This window comes from Vulpes lagopus, chromosome 6 (genome assembly GCF_018345385.1).
Source record: "Vulpes lagopus strain Blue_001 chromosome 6, ASM1834538v1, whole genome shotgun sequence".
Lineage (NCBI taxonomy): Eukaryota > Metazoa > Chordata > Mammalia > Carnivora > Canidae > Vulpes > Vulpes lagopus.
In genome coordinates, this window is record NC_054829.1 from 77,919,603 (window position 1) to 77,940,395 (window position 20,793).

General features: G+C 39.8%; 1 protein-coding gene and 1 long non-coding RNA gene across 3 annotated transcripts in view; one reads left to right on the forward strand and one right to left on the reverse strand.

The window, feature by feature from the left end:
* The window catches only part of CNOT6L (CCR4-NOT transcription complex subunit 6 like), a 118,459-nt gene extending 117,580 nt beyond the window's left edge, over positions 1-879 (reverse strand). The window contains exon 1 of one of the 2 annotated variants that reach the window (XM_041758125.1): positions 332-879. Coding sequence is in view for 1 of the 2 variants with exons in the window: in XM_041758124.1 (XP_041614058.1) it covers positions 64-68 (5 nt within the window). In the remaining variant the exon portion in view is untranslated. Of the gene's footprint in view, positions 1-63; positions 257-331 lie in introns of those variants that run through there. The other variant, XM_041758124.1, reaches the window with a different exon arrangement.
* Positions 880-894: 15 nt separating this feature from the next.
* LOC121492881 lies at positions 895-12,560 on the forward strand. Its single transcript, XR_005988330.1, has 2 exons — positions 895-1,396; positions 11,839-12,560. It is a non-coding gene; the product is annotated as an uncharacterized LOC121492881 (long non-coding RNA).
* The last annotated feature ends 8,233 nt before the right edge of the window (positions 12,561-20,793 follow it).

Below are 20,793 nucleotides of genomic sequence, written 5' to 3' on the forward strand. Positions count from 1 at the left end.
TCTCCCACTTCGCCTTCCTCTTCCCAACACTCGATCCTACCCCGAGGCACAAACACACTCTACCTCATTCTCCCCCTCCGGCCCAGACGGAGCAACAGCAGCCATTTCCCCGCGGCAGGGGAGACACAGACGCGCGCGCGCACCAGGCCCCCGCAGATGCTTCCCTCCCAAGCCGCGGCCGCAGACGCAAACACAAACACCCACGGGCGGGCCTCGCTCCCGCCCGCCCCGCTGGGAGGCCGCCGCCACCCGCGGGGCCCGGATCCGCCCGCGGGCGAGTGGGAGCGCACGGCGCCGGGCCTGGGCCGCCGAGGGCCTGCCCCCTCCTCACCTGCATTCAGCGCGCCGGGGTCCGGGCGGCGGCGGCGGCGGCGGCGGCGGGGCGGCTGCTGCTGGTGCTGGTGCTGCGGCGGCGGGGGAGGCGGCGGCGGCGGTGGCGGCGGGGCTGAGGGCAGCAAAGACATGCAGGCAGCCCGCCGGGGGGAGAGGCACCGGCCGGAGCGGACGCGGGGCGGGCGGGCCGGGCCGGGCCGCCTGAGGAACCGCAGAGGCGGCGGCGAGGAGGGCGGCTGACGGGAGCGAGGAGACCGACGGGGGGCGGGGAGGGGGGCGAGGGCCGCGCCGCTGGGCTTCGGGGACGGTGACCCCGGGCGCTCGGGAGAGGCCCCGCGGCCGCGGCCCCGACGCGACGGCCCACTCCGAAGGGCGCTGCGCCTCCGCAGCCGCGGCTGTTACTCCGAGGGCGGCGCAGAGCCCGGCCTTGGCCTTGGCCTCCAGGCGCTGGGGCTGCTGCCGCTGCGGGGGTCGCTGCTGCGCCTGCTGCTGCCGGGCCCGAGGCTGCTGCACAGGGACGCCAGCTCTCGGTGCCTTCGCTCTCGCTCACACGTTCACAACCCCGAGGGCCGGGGAGAAGCGTCCGCGCGATATCGGAATTGGGATTAATAACAAGGTGCAGAGAGTGCGAGAAGGAGGAGGGTTGATTGACGTGGAGGGGCTGGCGAGAGTCAGACACTCCCCTGCGCGAGGGGGAGGGGGTGAGGGGGGAGGAGGCGGAGCTCCGGCGGGGCCCCTAGGCCCCGCCCCTCGGCCTCGGCCCCGCCCCCTGGGCCCCGCCGCGGGCCGTGGCGCGCCTGCGCGCGAGGCTGCCGGGGTTCTTACCCGTTTTCTCCTTTGCCCTTATCGCTCTTTTACTCTCTTTTCTTGGCTCGAGTGACAAGCGGAGCTGGGAAGACTGGTGGGCCATCAAGAATCCGCGTCCACGGAGCCATGGTGGGGAAGACACTGGCGAGCCCTCCTCCCCCTGTGTCCCTCCGGACTCGGCGCCGTTTCCTGCTCGCTGGCCGGAGGCTGCCTGAGCTGGAAGCCGAGCGCTGGCCGGGAGCTAATGAGACGTGAGGTGAGGTGAGGTGAGGTGAGGTGACGGAAGGAAAAGGCTTCCCGGCATCTTCGATGGGGTGTTTTTGTTTGTTTGTTCAACGTAAAACATCTGTAAGTCGTGTCGCGAAAGGTAAACTAGAGAACCTCCGACGCTCTGCGGCCATCCCCGTCCTGTTTGTTTTCTGACTCTCCCTTCTCGCGATAGAATCACGTTTGTTTGGCAGTGCCCCCCCGCCCCCGCCCCCCACCCCCAGGGAAAACATCAAAACGTAGAGAAAGATTAATGTTTACTTGGTGAATGTGGCCCTGACATCTTAAGTTTCTCGGGTCTAGCTATGTTTTTGTGGGTTAGCTTCTGCTTTTTACCACCGGTAGTCAAAAAAAATTATACCAAGTCTAGAGGCAGAGCAGTGCTATTGCACTTTTGCACAATCTCTCGGTGCATGCTCCAGGCTTGTGTACCTAAACAAGCAGCATAAGGGTATATTATTAGCAGTGTATTTTTCCCCACACAGGGGGAGTGTTTAGCACACTAAGCACGTTGTGTTGGTTGCAATTAATTAGGCCTTATTATTGAATGCCAAAGGCCTTCATCTCCTGGGGAAAGGAATGGTACATACAAATAATCATTTAGCCAGAACTAATCAGATATTAAGAGCCCATCATTGCAAAAGGACAATTGCACCTCTTTCATTTTTGTCACCAGAAAGTGAGTAAAGAAGCCCCTTAGGACAGAGGACTGTGGACTACTTTGTTTTCCACCCGTGTTAAGTTTCTATTTCCCTATGTGGCAGTCGCGTTCCGGCGTCTGTAATAGGTGTTAAAATGGCCTTAATCCTAAAAGAAGCCTCACTCATTCCCAACTGTCTTCAATCTAGACTGATATATATGAATAGTTCTCTCTGACTTTGTAAACAACAAAGAAGTCACTTCAGGAGCCCAGAATGGTAAACCTGCCTGAATGGCCTTTTGCCATAGCATTTCTCCTTGACACGCACTCTTCCCCCAAGGAGAAACACTACCAACTGTTGAAGAAAATAGGAAAATAAACACCTGAAAAATATAAATGTGGTGATGGCATAGCCTCAAAGATTTAAGCTTATTCAAATACCTATAGACATATAAATTCGTAGTTCTTTGTTTATATATAATAATGATCTATGAAGGATATTATGTTCCAGACATTGTATTTAGCCTCAGAAATACAAAGATAAGCATATACAGTCCCTATTCTTAAGTAGCTCACAATGGTTGTAGGGGAAACAGACTCTAAACAGGAAATTCTCACAGAGCAACCAGAAATGAAATTATGAAAGGTAATACAAAATAAATAGTCACAACAGTACCCAGGAGGATAAGGCTGATGGCACTGGCCTTTTACTTGAGCCATATATCTTGTCATTCTCACAGGCTAACTAGCAAGTAAGGACTAGGGCGAAGGAAGAAGGGATAGCCTTTGTGGCTGATAAGGAAGTGCTAATAATAAATGGTGTGATGTGCTGGTCCTGAAGCTCAGGTTTATGTGGGAGATGTTCATTGTTGGTCTTTAAATTTTATATGGTAAATTATCACAGTCCATTGAATAATTGTAATTGTGATATTCAGAGTTAAGAACAGTAGGTGTTTGTTTATTTTAAAACAGCAAATTAAATGCAGATTAAGTTTGTTTGTTTGTTTATTTCTTCATGAGAAACACAGAGAAAGAGAGAGGCAGAGACACAGGCAGAGGGAGAAGCAGGTTCCATGCAGGGAGCCCGACGTGGGACTCGATCCCAGGACTCCAGGATCATGCCCTGGGCCGAAGGTAGGCACTAAACCGTTGAGCCACCCAGGCACCCCCAGATTAAGTTTAAATAATCTCTATTCTCAGGAATGTTCTCTTTATACCATAGCAAATGTATTGACTCACCAAACAAAAGGAAAGCAAAACTTTTGTATATTAATAAATATAACTGTATTATCCAAAAAACAGACTGTTGTTTTTCTCATTTGCTATGAGATAGAGATTAAAGAAATAATTTTCAAATAGTTGGCAATGTATAGATGCTGAGAAATTAAATCTTCACTGATACTTAAAAACTCATAAGATTCCAATTCAAAAGACATTCTAATAATAAAACACTAGGACTAAAAAAAAAAAAATTAGCATTTAAGCCATTTTTAAAAAGCAGTTTTATAGTAGATCAAAGTTTGCAACCAAATGGTAACCTGTTTTGACAGCTCATTTCATGGGAATTTTTCATGTTCATCAGACATTTCAATTTTAATAAGATTAAAAATAACACAATATAAAAATCTCTCTTTAAAGAAAAGTGATTTATCCAATTGAAAGCTTCTGGCTTAAGTAAGGCCCTTTTGACAAAATTGGTAATAGCAATACTGTGAGGTACAATTTTTTTCTGAAACAACAATTATATTTATTTGCACTGTTACAAAATTGTTCATTCCTTCCCAATAAAAAAAAAAGTACTTGATGTTCTAGTGACCACCTGTGTCTTCTCCAAATTAGCAATTAATATTTGATCTGAGTAAATCAGATCTCTACATGTTATTTCTGTCAGTAGTGTAACTGGATCTATAAGATCCCTGAGAACTATGTTGTTTTATCTATTTTCTGAAATTCTGTTGAACAGCTCGCTCAAAAGGGAAAGGTTTAAAGTTTTTTATTTAAGAATATTATTGCTATTTGATAAAGATTCAACTAAACTGATTTCAATACACTTTTCTATTAATAGCCACATAATTGTTAAAGAAAATATCACATATAAGTTATTTAGTAAGATGTAATTAGTAAAATAATTAAATGTAATTTACCTGATACTCATTAGTATAACTTTTAAACAAGTATTAACCAAGATCTTGAATTTTTACTTCCCAGACCTCCTGACAGGGCATCCTGTCTTTCCATCAGCCTCCCCTTTGTTCCTTTCTCAGGAATGACTGTGGATGACACCAAAGACCATTCCAGCACCCTGGCCAAAGATGAACATTTTCCTCTCATTATATAGTGTGCCATATGATATGTTAGTTCCAGATAAAATGGCAAAGTCGGCAAAGTTCATCTTGGTGCCCCCTTACTTCCTTTTTCTATATTTCCCATTTCGAGTTCCTTGATCCCTGAATATTCAGAATCTCCACCCCAGCCCCATCAACATCAGCACCACTCTTTCTTGTGCTTTCCTTATTCCAAAACTTTTCTAGTTAAGCACTACCACTATCAATAAAAATCTACTACTTCAGTTTGTCAAGGACTTGTAGGCACCTGGCATGCTATCCAATCAATAAAATAAATTATTTTAATGCTGTATTCCAAGGATCCTCATGGGATTTTCAAACCCACCTAGGATACACAGAGGAGACCAGATACGTGAGACTTCAACTAGAAAGTTTCTATTTTACATATTGACCATCTATTTGTCTCCCTGGTAACTTTCCTTTTCCTACAAACAGTGGCACCCACTTTTTTTCTTTTTTCTTTTTTCTTTTTTAAAGATTTTATTTATTTATTCATGAGAGACAGAGAGAGGGAGAGAGAGAGAGAGAGAGGCAGAAACATAGGCAGAGGGAGAAGCAGGCTCCATGCAGGGAGCCCGACGTGGGACTCGATCCTGAGTCTCCAAGATAACACCCTGGGCCAAAGGCAGACACTAAGCCACCCAGGCATCCCAAACATGCTCCTTTCTTTTGGGGAAACTATTATTGCCTGTTCTATAAACAGGTGACTAGTGGCAGCTGCAGCTCAGTCCCCAAACTTCTTGGCTGTATACAGGGTGGGCATATGACACAAGCCCAAGCAAACAGCGCTCTTTCCCAGGATGTGTTCAGGTGGAACTTAAGGAAAGAAGGGCTATTCCACTTACAGTGGTAGTCTGAGAAAAGAAGGGAGTCTTGATAATGGCAAGTGGCCACATACTGCTTTACATGGAATGAAGCCATTACACAGAGATGAAAGGAGAGATAGCAAGTCCTGGTGGTGCACCGATCTGAATTTCCAGTCACCCATGGGGTCCAGTTGCACCTTTTCACATAGTGTGGTTAAACTTGTAAATTGTCTTCTAGACTAACTTGAGTTAGACCTTAAAACGAAAACATCCTGATACGTTGTTTCTGCATAAAAACTCTTTCAAAGAAGGCTAACTGCTGCTAAATAAGTTTGAAAGTCACTGGACCAAACTATAATAAGACATTATTGTTGGTTGAATCTTAGTCTACCAAACGTTAAAAGTCACCTTGTCCTAATTCCTTTTTCTACATGAGGAACCTAAGGCAAAGTAACTTGCTAAACATCACACAGGCAGTCAATGGCTGTCAAAGTCAGTTTTAGGAACTGATTTCTAGATACCTTGCTTAGTTGTTCTCTTCATTACACTATCCTGTCACCTGTGTAATTCCTCCCAATGGTATTTTTAAGAGGCAATTACTTAGAGAACCTTAATCTAAAAGAATAAATCACAGCAGTGGCAATTTCACTTACTGACTGCTTAGTGGGAAGCTATTTGCCTGCATGGAGGCCATAATAGATGCCTTTTCCTCTTTCAGCCTCTCACATGCTTTTCATATGGGACCCAAACATACTCTTTGAGTCTAAGATGGTCAGATCTACAGGTTTTAACTGCCGTATTTATGCTTATAATTTCCAATCTACATTTCTAATCCAGAGTTCTCTCCACACATTCAGACCTACATTGTCAGTTTCCTCCTGGGTATCTCCACCTGGACAGTCTATACATATTTCAAGATCAATATGCCTAAAACTGAGTTCTTTGTCTCTCCTCCAAAACCTGTTCCTGGCCTTATGTGACTCTTATTTAAAATGGTACCACCAGGATGTCTGGGTGGCTCAGTGGTTGAGCATCTGCCTTTGGCTCAGGGCGTGGTCCTGGGGTCCCGGGATTGAGTCCCACATCGGGCTCCCTGCATGGAGCCTGCTTCTCCCTCTGCCTATGTCTCTGCCTTTCTCTCTCTGTGTCTCTCATGAATAAATAAAATCTTTTTAAAAAAATGGTATCACCAAGGGGCATTTGGGTAGTTCAGTGGAGTAACTCTTAATTTCTCCCCAGATCATGATCTCAGTTTTGTGGGATCAAGCCCCACATGGGGCTCTATGCTCAGGGCAGAGTCGGCTTGGGGTTCTCTCTCCCCCTCTCCTTCTGCCCCTCCTCCCCTTGCTCTCTCTCTCTCTCTCTCTCTCCCTCTCTTTCTCTCCCTCTCTCTTAGCAAATAAATAGTATCTTTAAAAATTAAGTGGTACCACCATGCTAATTGTCATGTAATCATATGAATGGTTCCGCAATGCAGAATCCTAGGAATCATCCTTAAGTTTTCTCTCCCATCATCACCAAAATCTACCAATTTGACCTACTAAATACTTTCAATAATCTATTCCCTCCATCCCAGTGAACTGCTAATGTCATAGGTCAGCCTGAATCCTCTTGCCTAAGTTTTTGCATTTTGTCTATTAATGCATCCCTACTAAGTATAATCCCAACATCTTTTTAATACATATTCTAATTCATTTTATTTTGCTCTTAAAATCTTTCAATGACTTCCCATAATTTATAAACTGAAAGCAAATTCACAAGCATATATGGCCTTAATGATCTGCCTCTCCCTTATCACCACCACCTGAAGCCATTAACTTTCAGCCTCTCTCTCTCACCCCTGATTTTAATGAACCACTTATTTCCAAAACAGGACATGCTCTTTTAGTTCTCTTTGCACAAGCTACTTACTCAGCATGGCATGCTCTTTCCCATTTTGTCCTCCTTTTGAAATCATCTTTCAAGATTTGGCTCAAGCATCACTTCCTCCATGGAGCCATCTCTAAAAGCCCTACTGTGAAGGCAGCCAGGGTGCCTCGGTGGTTTAGCGCCACCTTCAGGCCAGAACCTGATCCTGGAGACCTGGGATGGAGTCCCACGTTGGGCTCCCTGCATGGAGCCTGCTTCTCTCCCTGCCTCTCTCTCTGTGTGTCTCTCATGAATAAATAAACAAATTTTTTAAAAAAATTAAAAAAAATAAGGGGGGATCCCTGGGTGGCGCAGCGGTTTGGCGCCTGCCTTTGGCCCAGGGCGCGATCCTGGGGACCCGGGATCGAGTCCCACGTCGGGCTCCCGGTGCATGGAGCCTGCTTCTCCCTCTGCCTGTGTCTCTGCCCCTCTCTCTGTCTCGCTGTGTGACTATCATAAATAAATAAAAATTAAAAAAAAAAGACCCCTCTGGGTGTTTTAAAAAAATTAAAAAAAAAATAAAAGCCCTACTGTGTATTTCTTTAGCACACTGTGCCCACTTTTATTACAATGTATGTGATTAAGTAGTAAATTCTCTTCAACATCTAATTTGAGCTAGACCTCTACAACCAAAGCATGCGGACTAACACATTGTTTCTGTGTGAGAGTTCTTTCAGAGAAGACTACTGCTAAATAAATTTGGAAATCACTGAATGATAAGGCATTATTATTGGTTGAATCATAGTCTTTAAAGAAGAGACATCTCATATGTGGAGATGAACTATAAAAGATTCTCTGTTTGTGTGAATGCAGTCTATCAGAGCCCAGCCCGCTCTCACTTCTTGGCCAGATGTCTATGTGCAAAATGCAAACTGAGCAACTATATCATGGTATACTGTAATTATATATGTAAGTATGCATCTATCTCACATAGTAGATCTTAAACCCTGTTTTTATTCCTAGCACATCACAGAGTGATACATAATGCTCAAGAAACATCTGTATAATTGATTAATTACTAGTAGCCCTTCTTAAACCATACTATTTGGTCTTAATTTACTAGTAATTAGCTGCTATACAAGAAATCATAAATAAGAGTGACTTAAATTTTATTTTTCTCTCACATAAAAGAAGTTATGGTAGGAGTCGATTCAGAGCTGAAATAGCACATCCATGTTCAGCAGGAATCTGTCTCCTCCCTGCTTTCCTTAGAACATGGCTCCATTTCCTGCCTCAGTATCCAATACAGCTGTCAGGGCCACCTCATACAGTTGTGCAGTTTGTTTACTGCAAAGGCACCTGACCAAGAAGTGAGTGGGATCTATATACTGCAAGCTAATTCACCTGACCAGAAGAGGAACTTTTTCTAATTCATCTGCAAGGACAGGTTTCTATTCTGTCCAGAGGTACCAAAGAGGTTATCTGAGATATTGGCCATTGGGATTCCAACTATCCCATGCATTCTCCTAGAAGAGCAACAATTATCCCCATCTCTAAGCACTTTCTTAGACGACCACCTGAAAAAAATATTTCCTTGGATTTCATTGGCCCAAATTTGATGACAGGACACAACTAGCTGAAAGGTAAGCTGAGAAAGACTGTTTCAGTTAAACATACTGCCACCATAAATAAATGTACTGGGAAGCTTCAATATAGGTGTAGCATACATACAATCCACCATTTTGACATTGGATGGTTGAAGAGTCCAAAGAAATAGAATTAAGGCATTGTACTGAGTTTCATAATTAAAAGTTCAAACTCTAATAAAGAAAACTTAAAATTGTTTATCTAAATTAAAGCAAGATACTTTCAATAAAACTTTCATGGTCTGTTTTTGGAAGCCAATAATCAATCTCTCAGTTTCTCTCTTTCTCTCTCTCTCTTTCTAAAAGGTCAGTAGAGGGCAGCCCGGGTGGCTCAGTGGTTTAGCACCGCCTTCAGCCCAGGGCGAGATCCTGGAGACCTGGGATTGAGTCCCAAGTCATCGGACTCCCTGCATGGAACCTGCTTCTCCCTCTGCCTCTCTCTCTCGCTCTCTCTCTGTGTTGCTCATGAATAAATAAAATCTTTTTTTAAAATAAATAAATGGTCAGTAGACTTTATTTTTGGTATGCCAAACACTCTATATATAAATTCTGAGTTATCAAGTAGAAGGATTCTCTTACCCTTTATAAATTAAAAAAGAAAAATGTCCCCTTAAGAATACGGTGATAACCTTAAAAATTACCATTAAAGTTTTAGGGCTGAGTGTTTTGTATTCATACCTATATTTCTAAGACAATGGTAATTAGTAAAGGCTCCACACTGCCTTTTGCTCAAGGATCTTTAGAACCTGGATTCAGACACCTTTCCAAACTTAGCACATTTTTCCTTCACACACCCTAATTCCATCCAAACTTGTTCCCTGCATATGCCCTGACTCCCACTCTGTACCCTTGTTTGACATTGTTCTTAGCTTCCACTTCTCAGCCTATCTCCACATAATGAAAACAAGCACACCTGTCAAGCACCATGTCCAATGTTCCTTCTTTTGTAAAGCTTTACTCTATGTATCCCCTCCCTACCAAATATATGTCTCTCCCCATCTAGATACCCACCACGTTTTGAGAGAAGGGACTCTGACGTTTTATTTGGTGCAGTAGAAATTCTATGGCTTTTGGGGTAAGAAAGACTGAGGTAAGACAGGATACAAATTCTGGCTCTGCATCTCACTATACCAGACAAATTCCTTACCTGCATCTGAAACCTAAGTATAAGATGTACTTACAAAGTTAGCATGAAGACAAGTGAAGTAGTAATTGTTAAGCCTGACAACAGTAGACACTCAATGTTTCTTGACTAAATTCATAAATATACAGGCTTGTGGTGAGTTATATTATTTTGAGTCATAATGTGTATGTTCCAAAGATACCTTCCATTAGATTCTATCAGAAGTAAAAATCATAAAAACAAAACACATTAAAATAAAACCACATTGACATAATTAAAAGACATAATTACAAGTAGAAATTGCTTAAAGCATGTGTTTACTTCAAAAAATTTCTTGAGACACCTGGGTGGCTCAGCGGTTAAGCATCTGCCTTCAGCCCAGGGCATGATCCTGGAGTCCTGGGATCGAGTCCCACATCGGGCTCCCTGCATGGAGCCTGCTTCTCTCTCTGCCTGTGTCTCTGCCTCTGTGTGTGTGTGTGTCTCTCATGAATAAAATCTTTATAAAAAATAAATGTTTAAAAAGAAAGAAAAATTTCTTCAACAGACATCTCCAGGTAACCATGGCCTGAAAAATTGTGGAAATACACACATCTGTTTGCACTGAATTAGGGAGACAGGAGTGATGTATTCTACTTCCAATTCTGCCATTAAACATGTTTGCTACCTTTGGCAATTTGCCAGGACTGTCATTTCCCAGCTTCATCTATCAAAAACAGTGAACTTGGGACACCTGGATGGCTCAGCGGTTGAGCGTATGCCTTCAGCTCAGGGCATGATCCCAGGATCCAGGATCAAGTCCCACATTGGGCTCCCTGTGAGGGACCTGCTTCTCCCTCTGCCTGTGTCTCTGCCTCTCTCTCTTTATCTCTCAGGAATAAATAAATAAATCTTTAAAAAAAAAAAAACAGAAAAACAAAAACAGTGAAATAAAATCAAGACACTATATACCCTAAACAACTTAAAGGTAGAGATACCAAGTGTAAATATTATGAGAAATAATAAATAATTTAAAATGTTATCTACTATAATATGTTATTATACAAAGACAAATAAATGGTTAAAGAAGTTATGTCTCTTTTGGTTCTCTTCCCACAATGAATTTCTTTATGAGTTTTCTGATAACATACCCTAATCAGTTTCCCAGAACAAACCTACCACCTACCTTACTTTTTTCTTCCATACTTCTTTCCTTTGATAGTGCAGTATTTATAACTGTCTTATCAATTAAGCTAATATTTTTACCTGACCAACTCTTTTGGTGGATAAGAAGAAATTATATGCTAATGCATGGGTTGACCCATATAACTGCTTAACCAAAAATACCAGATGTCACTGTGTTTTCATGCTAACTGCGTTGTGGAGGATATGCTTTTCTGTTTTTCTTGTTCTCATTTTTCAGGGCAACCTGCAATTCTGTGTACCAAACATGAACAAGAGATTGAAATCATAGAGAGGTTATATAACATCAACCCAGGCCCCACATGGATATGTGAATCGGTTAATAAAATTATAGTCAGTTGCTAAAGGGATGATTTTTCAGATAAGAATTTCTATGAAATTCCAAATTTCTAAAAGAATGTAGATGTTCACCTCTGGATTTATTTTGACTTTGATTTTGATTAAATGCTTTTTAATTAAAATATCAGAATAGGGAAGTAGGAGTGCACGAATAAACAAAGAGGTAGAAAAACAGGTACATTTTATCAATATTCTACTACTTGACCTGTTATTCTGAAAGCACACATAGTATCGTAATTTTCCTCAAGTGTTGTGAGAAATGGATGCTTCATGTGCTCTAAAATTTCTGTAAATTTTTTGTGAAGTATTTTTATATTTCTTTCAGAAACCAATTACAAAACAAAAACAAACAAACAAAAAAGAAACCAATCACACTTTACTGGGATTTTTCCTGTCAACAAAGTACATTTAGTATAGCCTCTAAAAATATGTCCCCTACTGTGCAGAAGAGATTTTTGAACTAGCTACACTACTGGGCTGAAACAAAAATTTCTTCCCACAGAAAGGAAGATGGCTGGTTGGCTGACTTACCCCATTGCATGTGAGAAGCTGGAACAGCAAGAGAGAGAATGGTGGACAGACCGCTTAGCTACTCATAGAACACAGAGAGGACGACAGGCCATGTCTTCATGCTGTGTGGTGCTGAGGAGGCTCTGCCCAGATGTCGAGCTAGCATATCAAAGCTAGAAACCCGATCTCCTCGATCTGATATTAAAAAAAAAAAAAATTAAAAGCTCAGAGTTGCACGTTTGACCCAGCAGCCCTACCCACCGGTAAATTGTGTCCTAGTGGATGTCAAGCCCTAGCCCATCTGGTTTGCCACTCCTCTATCCTCAGTAGTGAATAAGGCACCCAACAGTAAAAGAGTTCCATCCAAATTTCCTAAAAAGAGGAAAGAAGCCTACTCCTTTTCTCTGTGTGTCTTTAGGAGATAAGAAGAGTTTACTCTTAAATTGTGAAAGACTCCCAGAAATATTTGACTGAGAGAAGAATGGGGGACAGGAATGGAGTGGGACAGAAACATTCACTTGCAGAATCAAGACCCAGAAAAACTTAGCTTTTGTCAAATTTCCTCCCTAATACACAACCTGGTTAAGTCATACGGAACCTCATTTCCTTAAGGGCCATATATTTTGTTGTTGTTATTGTTAATAGCCCCTTATTAATGAATTCGCATTGTAGAAAATATAGACAAACAAAAATAAAAACATTACATTATCACTATATTTAACACCTTACTGATGTTTGTCTTCCTGGTTCTCTCTATATACACATTTTTAAACTAAATGAACTCATACTGTGTATGCTGTTTTGTAGCCTGCTTTGATCAATGATGTCCACCTATTTTAGTAAATGTTTGTCTAACACATAGAATATAATCTTAAAAATTTCTTACTGACACAAAAATGTCATTTAGAGCTGGTTTGTCTAAACCGCTCTCCTATCCAGGACCACACATTGCATAGAGTTGATACAGCTAAGTTTCTCTTTATCAAGTACTGCCCCTTTTTTCTGACCTTGGCTTGTTGAAGGAACTGGGACAATTATCCTGGAGAATGTCACACTTCATTTCTTCCTTGTGTTATCATTTGGTTAATTCCACTGTCCCCTGTGTTTCTTGTAAATGGGCTGCTATATGTAAAGTTTTAATTGATTCAAATTAAATATTTTTGGCTAGAATACTTCATAGGTATGTTCTGAATACCATATTGCCTCTCATCAGAAGACACATACTATCTGGTTGATTAACAATAAATAATACTGATGTGGAACCTGGATCAAGGTGATGACATTCGCCCTCACCCACCCAGAAACATAGCATAATGACTTGTGCAGGTGGAGACTTACTGTTTGGTAAAATACAGACTTCAGTATTGTTTTTGTTCTTAAGAATTTTATATGTCAGTTAATCATTAATTTGGTTTTAAAATCCATTATCTGACTGTTTTGTTTTTATTTTGATGGTAGACTTATCATCGTGATTGTTTTACTTTGTATGTTTATTAAGATTAGTTTTTATTTTTTTTTATTTTTTTTTATTATTATTTTTTTTTTATTTATGATAGTCACAGAGAGAGAGAGAGGCAGAGACACAGGCGGAGGGAGAAGCAGGCTCCATGCACCGGGAGCCCGATGTGGGATTCGATCCCGGGTCCCAGGATCGTGCCCTGGGCCAAAGGCAGGCGCCAAACCGCTGCGCCACCCAGGGATCCCCAAGATTAGTTTTTATATACCATCTTGTGTGGGAAACTGTGGCTCAGTTGTATGGTAGAGCAAATAAAATAGATGTTAAAATTTTGCATCAGGGATCCCTGGGTGGTGCAGCGGTTTGGCGCCTGCCTTCGGCCCAGGGCGCGATCCTGGAGACCCGGGATCGAGTCCCACGTCGGGCTCCCGGTGCATGGAGCCTGCTTCTCCCTCTGCCTGTGTCTCTGCCTCTCTCTCTCTCTCTCACTGTGTGCCTATAATAAATAAATAAAAATTAAAAAAAATAAAAATAAAATAAAATTTTGCATCAGATATTCTACACATCAAATAATTTACGTTTTGAAATTTGAGATTTATATAACCTAGAATAACTCTTTAAATGTTAAACATTAGGTTTTTGGGTTTGGTTTTTTTTTTTTTTTAACTTATACCAACCGTTGATACACCTACACAAAACAATTTTGGCAAACTTCTACCAGTTGATCTTTAAAATAATCATCAAGGAAATTATGGGGCAGCCCCATTGGCCCAGCGGTTTAGCGCCACCTTCAGCCCAGGGCCTGATTCTGGAAACCCAGGATCGAGTCCCACATCGGGCTCCCTGCGTGAAGCCTGCTTCTCCCTTGGCCAAAAAAAGGAGATTATGCTATTTTCTGAAATACAAATAATTTTGTTATTTGTTTTCTTTCCAGAATTATACTCCACATTTTTATTTAGTTTGTCTACATTGGTGGCCCAATCCCCAGAATAATTTCCCATCTATGATATTATATCCTGTGTATATCTTACACTGTGCTCCATATCCACATGGTGTTGTTTTCTATGAATAACTTTCAGATATAGTATTTTAAACTGAATAGACCAGGCAAACCTGCTTTTTTGGACTGATTTTATGAAATAGAACAATCTTTTAATGTGAAAAGAACTTCTATTTCACTCTTCTGTTCTAAAATGATTTATGCTCATCATACATTTTGACTTGTATTCTTTTTTTCAAAGAGTTTATTTATTTTTTTATTTGAGAGAGAGGGAAAGAGAGCATGAGTAGAGGGGGAGCTGCAGAAGGAGGAGGACAAATGCAGAGCTTGATGTGGGGCTCAATCCAATGACCCTGAGATTATCACCCAAACTGAGATCAAGAGTTGGACACCCAACCAAGTGAGTCACCCAGGCATCTCTCTGTTCTTTTTTTTTTTTTTTTCAAATTTTTTAAAATTTGTATTCTTTTGTTAAATTTTTCAGTTTCTTCTTTCTCTCAGCCTAAACTTGAAGGTTAGGATTACAACATATGATGTGATTTAAGAGAATCACTGCACAAAACAATTTCCCTCATTGCTTGTTATAATGCCTAAAAACCATGAGGACTCAGTCTTTTGAAAATAAAAACTTTTCTAAAATATTGTGTTAAAATGTACATCACCTTAAATTAATGTATTCCAACAGCTGCTATATAGAACATTACTTCCATGAATTCTTAGAGTTTAGGGAAAGGGAAGTTTCTGTGGCAAATTATATACAGGAAATGCTACAACTGTACTACTTTTAAAAACTCATAATACCCTTAAGCTTAACAACAACAACAAAAAAAGTGGAAAGTCTTAGCTAAGGAACCATGCCTAACTTCATTTACACCAGTGCTTTCTCAAATATATTGATGACAGAACTCAAATATATTGATGACTACTTACTTAAGACCCATAAATATCCTATTGTTATCAGTGTTCCATGGACCATACTTGGGGAAAGGCTTAAAACTATAGAACCAGAAAGCTGGAAATCCTGCTATTGATAATGCATCCTAGGCCTTAGGTTTTTCAGATAAAGAAACACACATAAAAATTAAATGACTTGGCTTAAAAAATAAAGCCAAGATTAGAACACATATTTTGTTTCCCATGTGATTCCTAGGAACCCAAGCAATACACTTCAATAATCCTCCAAGTAAAATAAAGCACACAAATTACTTGACCAAAATACTACTAAACTATAGAGCACATAAGAAGCCGCTCAGTTGGGTTACTGTGATCCCATAAGGTATTACAGGGGAAGGAATATGAGTTCTTGTGGGTTTTGTTTGTATATAAAAATGGGATCAACCCATAGGTAATGCTTAGAAATTTTCTTTATTCACTTGATCTTATGTTTCTTAAGGGTTTTTTTTAGTTTCTTTTTAATCCAGTTAACATAGTGTTATATTAGTTTCAGGTGTACAATATAGTGATTCAACACTTCCATACATTATCCCATGCTCATCACAAGTGCACTCCTTAATCCCCATCACCTATTTCACTCATCCACCCCCCCCCACCTCACCTCTGTAACTATTAGTTTGTTCTCTGTAATTAAAAGTCAATTTCTTGGTTTGTTCCTTTCTTTTTTCCCCCTTTGTTCATTTGTTTTGTTTCTTAAATCCATATATGAGTGAAATCATATGATATTTGTCTTTTTCTGACTATTTCGCTTAACATTACTCTCTAGTTCCATCCATGTATTACAAATAGCAAGATTTCATTTTTTACATGGCTGAATAATATTCATATATATAATATTTAATATTAATATAATAATATTCATATATATAACACATCTTTATCCATTCCTTAGTCAATGAACACTTGGGCTGCTTCCATAATTTCACTATTGCAAATAATATTCCTATAAACTGGAGTGCATGTTTCCCTTCAAATTAGTGTTTTTTAATTCTCTGGGTAAATAACCAGTACTGAAATTGCTGGATCATAGGATAGTTCTATTTTTAACTTTTTGAGGAAACTCCATACTGTTTTCCACATTTGCTGCACCAGTTTGCATTCCCACCAACAGTACAGGGGGATTCCCCTTTCTCCACATTCTTGTCAATATCTGTTTTTTCTTGTGTTGTTGATTTTAGCCATTCTGACAGATGTGAAAAGATACCATACTGTAGTTTTGATTTGCATTTGCCTGATGATGAGTGATGTTGAACATCTTTTCATGTTTCCATTGGCCATCTGTATGTCTTCTTTGGAAAAATGTCTGCTCATGTTTTAATTAGATTATTTGGTTTTTGGGTGTTGAGTTGTTTAAATTCTTAACACATTCTGGATACTAACACTTTATTGGATATGTCATTTGCAAATATCTTCTCCCATTCTGTAGGTTGCTTTTTAGTTTTGTTGATTGTTTCCTTTGCTGTGCAGAGGCGTTTTATTGTTATGAAGTCCCAATAGTTTATTTTTGCTTTTGTTTGCCTTGTCTCAGAGAGCCTATCTAGAAAAAAGTTGTAGTGGCTGATCAGAGAAATTACGGCCTGTTCTTCTAGGATTTTTATGGATTCAGGTCTCACACTTAGGTCTTTAATCCATTTTGAATTTATTTTTGTGTATGGTGTAAGAAGGTGGTTCAATTTCATTCTTTTGCATGTTGCTGTCCAGTCTTCCCAAGAGACTGTCTTTTTTCCACTGGATATTCTTTCCTGCTTTGTGGAGGATTACTTGACCATATAATTACAGGCTTTTTTCTGGGCTCTCCATTCTGTTTCATTGATCTATGTGTCTATTTTGTGTCATATTGTTTTGATTACTACAGCTTTGTAATATAACTTGAAGTGCAGACAAAACCTCTAGCTTTGCTTTTCTTTTTCAAGATGGCTTTAGCTATCCAGGGTCTTTTGTGGTGACCTTATGTTATTAATATATTTTATTGCCATGAAATATAATCCTAGAGCATGGTTTTCTAACCCATTAGACCCAATATTTTCTTCTAATAGCAAGTATTTTATAATGCCTTCCTTATTTTCCTGAGACAAAATACACAGGTAATATATTTAATGAACATAAGTTTTATTTTTAAACAAATTTTTAAAAGCAATATACTACATTAGCCATAAAATATAGGATAATAAAAGCAAAGCAATTTATAATGAAATAATAAAATGAAGTACTCAGACATAACTTCATTAAAAGGAGAATGAAGAAGCTAGATACTTGTACCTATATGTAGCTTTAATGTAAATGTCATGGCCAAAAAAAGCAGACTGATCTTCAGATGTGTTAATTTGTCATAAGAGTAACACTGTTGAATGACGAGATTTTCCCTAAATGATGAACTATCCTTGGTAAAATTCCAAGCAGAACAAGGTACATTTTTTTCTTCCATTTAAATAATAGCTGCATTCCTAGAAAATTCATATTAACCACGGGGGGAAAAAATCCTATGTTTTAAGTAAAATGGTATTCAGTTCTAGATTCAGATCATTATACACAAGGTTTGGGTTATTTTTTTTTTTCCTTTTTTACCTACACTCATGTCCACAGGGACATTTGAAAATCATGTAGGATGCATAGACAGCACCTTTCTATGTGGAGGACTTCCCTGAGAATTATAGGACATATAGTATCTTCAGCTTCTGTCCACTAATCCCAAGTATAATTCCCCACTGCCACTCCCAAGATTATGTTCTCCAAAAACCTTTCCTACAAACTCTCAAAATGCCCCCCCCCATGGACACACTAGTTACAAACCACAGTTGTAGAATGTATTTTAAAAATTGCTTAGCATTCCATTGAATTATTATGACACTAGTGGATTGATTACCAACTATTCACCAAATTAAAGAACACAATCTCCTTAAATCACCAAATGATTGTGATAGAAACCACTTACTGTGAGCTTACAATGTCCCAGACATTTTACTCACATTTGGTGTTTAACCTTTATAACCACCATAAAAAAGTAAGTAATAGTATTATTTTCTCCCACTCTACAGATAAGAAACCTGAGGTTCAAAGATGTCAAATAACCTTCTTCAAGGGAGCCAGGATCCAAAGCCAAGTCATCTTAATATTTAGGTCTATGTGCTTAGCTACAACATACTGCCAGACACAGTTTTTATTACTTCTGAAGTAGCCATTCTTTTTCTGTTCAGTGCTTTTCTTACTTTTTGATGCAGCTTCCCTTCATAATTGCCTTTTTAAAAAATTTTTCTAGAACAGTTCTTTTCTGGAAATATGAGCCTGTTTGCTACTCCCTCCTCCCCCAGTCTTTTAAAGTGAAGATCTGTGTTAGATTTGGATCTGCTACAATTGGTTCTAATTAATGTCCCTACCCCCAGGCAGTCTCTGAATGAATGACTCAATATAACTGAGCAAATTTAATTTTAAAAGGAGCTTGAGAATTTTTAACCTGAACCAACATGTCCAGGTAATATCTTATTATATGTTCATTGCCTCTTTTTCCTCACTAGCCATTCACTTTTTAAACTGTTGGATGGTTGCTTTAATCCCACTATTGTCACCTGAAAATATTATTTCAATGGTTATGAATAACCTCCTCATTAGTGGAGTGCTTTTTTCCTCCATTATTAGAATGGAAGTAATTTGAGGTCAGAGAATGTAAAGTCATTTTGTTTCCCGTACAATACATTGTAATGCTTGTACGTAGTAAATTTGCAGTAAATATTTGAGTGACTTCAGGAAGCTGAGTTCAATCTGATTAAGCACAATAATTATAAGCTAAACATGAGCAAACTTCTTCACTTACATCCTTTGTATTCTGTTTTCCACACCTATAAAATGAGTTGAATTCACACAGTTGTTGGGAAGTTACAATGAGATATTTATGAGTGTTGCTAGAACTGTATTAGCACATAGGAGACATTTGAAGAGTAGCTTTTCATCCCTTCTATCTTTTCCTTGCAACCTTTTCCCCTTCACAGAGTGCTTTGAGCCAAAGTAATGATAGTTCAAATTTTGAACCTGTGTATTTACAGCCTTTTTTTCCCCCTTTCTGTATGATATGTGTACAGAACTTGGTGGAATACCTAGACTCAATCAACAAACTTAGTTTTATAGTATTCTTATTTTTCTAAACACAAGGTCTATTTTCCTAATTATAAATGAAACTGGAAACTACAGCATAGTACCCTCATAACACCGAAATAACTTTCCCACCTGTACTATGACTGTAGGTATGTATCTCTTGAGAAATATTCAGCTTATTGTGTTGTGATACAGTCTGAACAACTAAATCTTCTTGTTGATATCTGCCAAGGAAAGGAGCTACTCCTCAGACCAATTTCCTGAGTGGCTGATATAAGTTGATATAAAGTAAGATTTGATCTCCAAAGGTCCAATATCAGAATGTTTGGAAGAGGTTTTGTTTTTGTTTTATTTTTAAAAGATTTTATTTATTTATTTGAGAGAGAAAGCACGTGAACAGAGGGACTGGCAGAGAGGGAGGGAGAGAGACAAGCAGACTCCATACTGAACACAGAGCCCAATTTGAGGCTTGATGCCAGGACCCTGAGATTGACACCTGAGAAGAAACCAAAAGTCACTCAATCACAACCAACTGAGCCACTCAGGTGCTCCTGGAAATGTTTTTTTGAGTGATTCCTATTAAAGATGTCTTTCATGATCCACCATGTGGTAGCAAAAGGATAGCCAAGAAGGAAGGACGCAGATAAGATCTCTTTTGTTTTTTAATTATCTTTTTTTTTCCCCCTTCAGGGTAGCACATGAGCTTTGGAGGCATGGTATAATTTCAACTCAGATTATCCAAATTCACACTGTTATTTAGCTATTGTTTATGTTGCCTTTTGCTATCCCCCAATCTTTAATAAACTTAAAAAAAATTTTTTAATTTTTTTACATAATCCCCCAACATGGGACTCAATTTACAATCCCAAAATCAAGAATCCCATGCTCTACTGCCTGAGCCAGCCAGGCACCCCACTTTAATAAACTATTTAACTGTATTACAGGAAACCAGGAAAAGGTTATTTGCCTATGCTTGAGCCAGAGTGCCAAAAAGGGGATCTGCACCCCTGCCTCAGTATGATCATCTCAATGACAATCAGTTTAAAGACCCATATGCCAAGAGAAGGCCAGAGGAAAAAAGAAAGGCCGTGTGTCCAACTATCTGCTAATCATTTGGAAATTCTTCTAATGTTAAACTTGGAAGATCTGGGTTATATTTTTGTTAAGAAAAACAGAATCCTAACACATATGATTAATTGCTTTATCCTCAGAGCCTTCCCAGCACATGGTGATCACTAAGAATTTGTAGAATGAATAAATGAGCCAGTATATACTTAATGAGCTTTTTGTCTTGTTTTGTAACTATTACTGTTTCATAGCCAGCATTTAACATACAGTACAGGTAACTTTTATTCAGGTTCAACCCAGTACTTATTGAGTACCTCCTATGAACAAGGAACGAAGCTAGTTGCTCTGGGAGACACAACCATGAATAAGATATGGCATCTTGC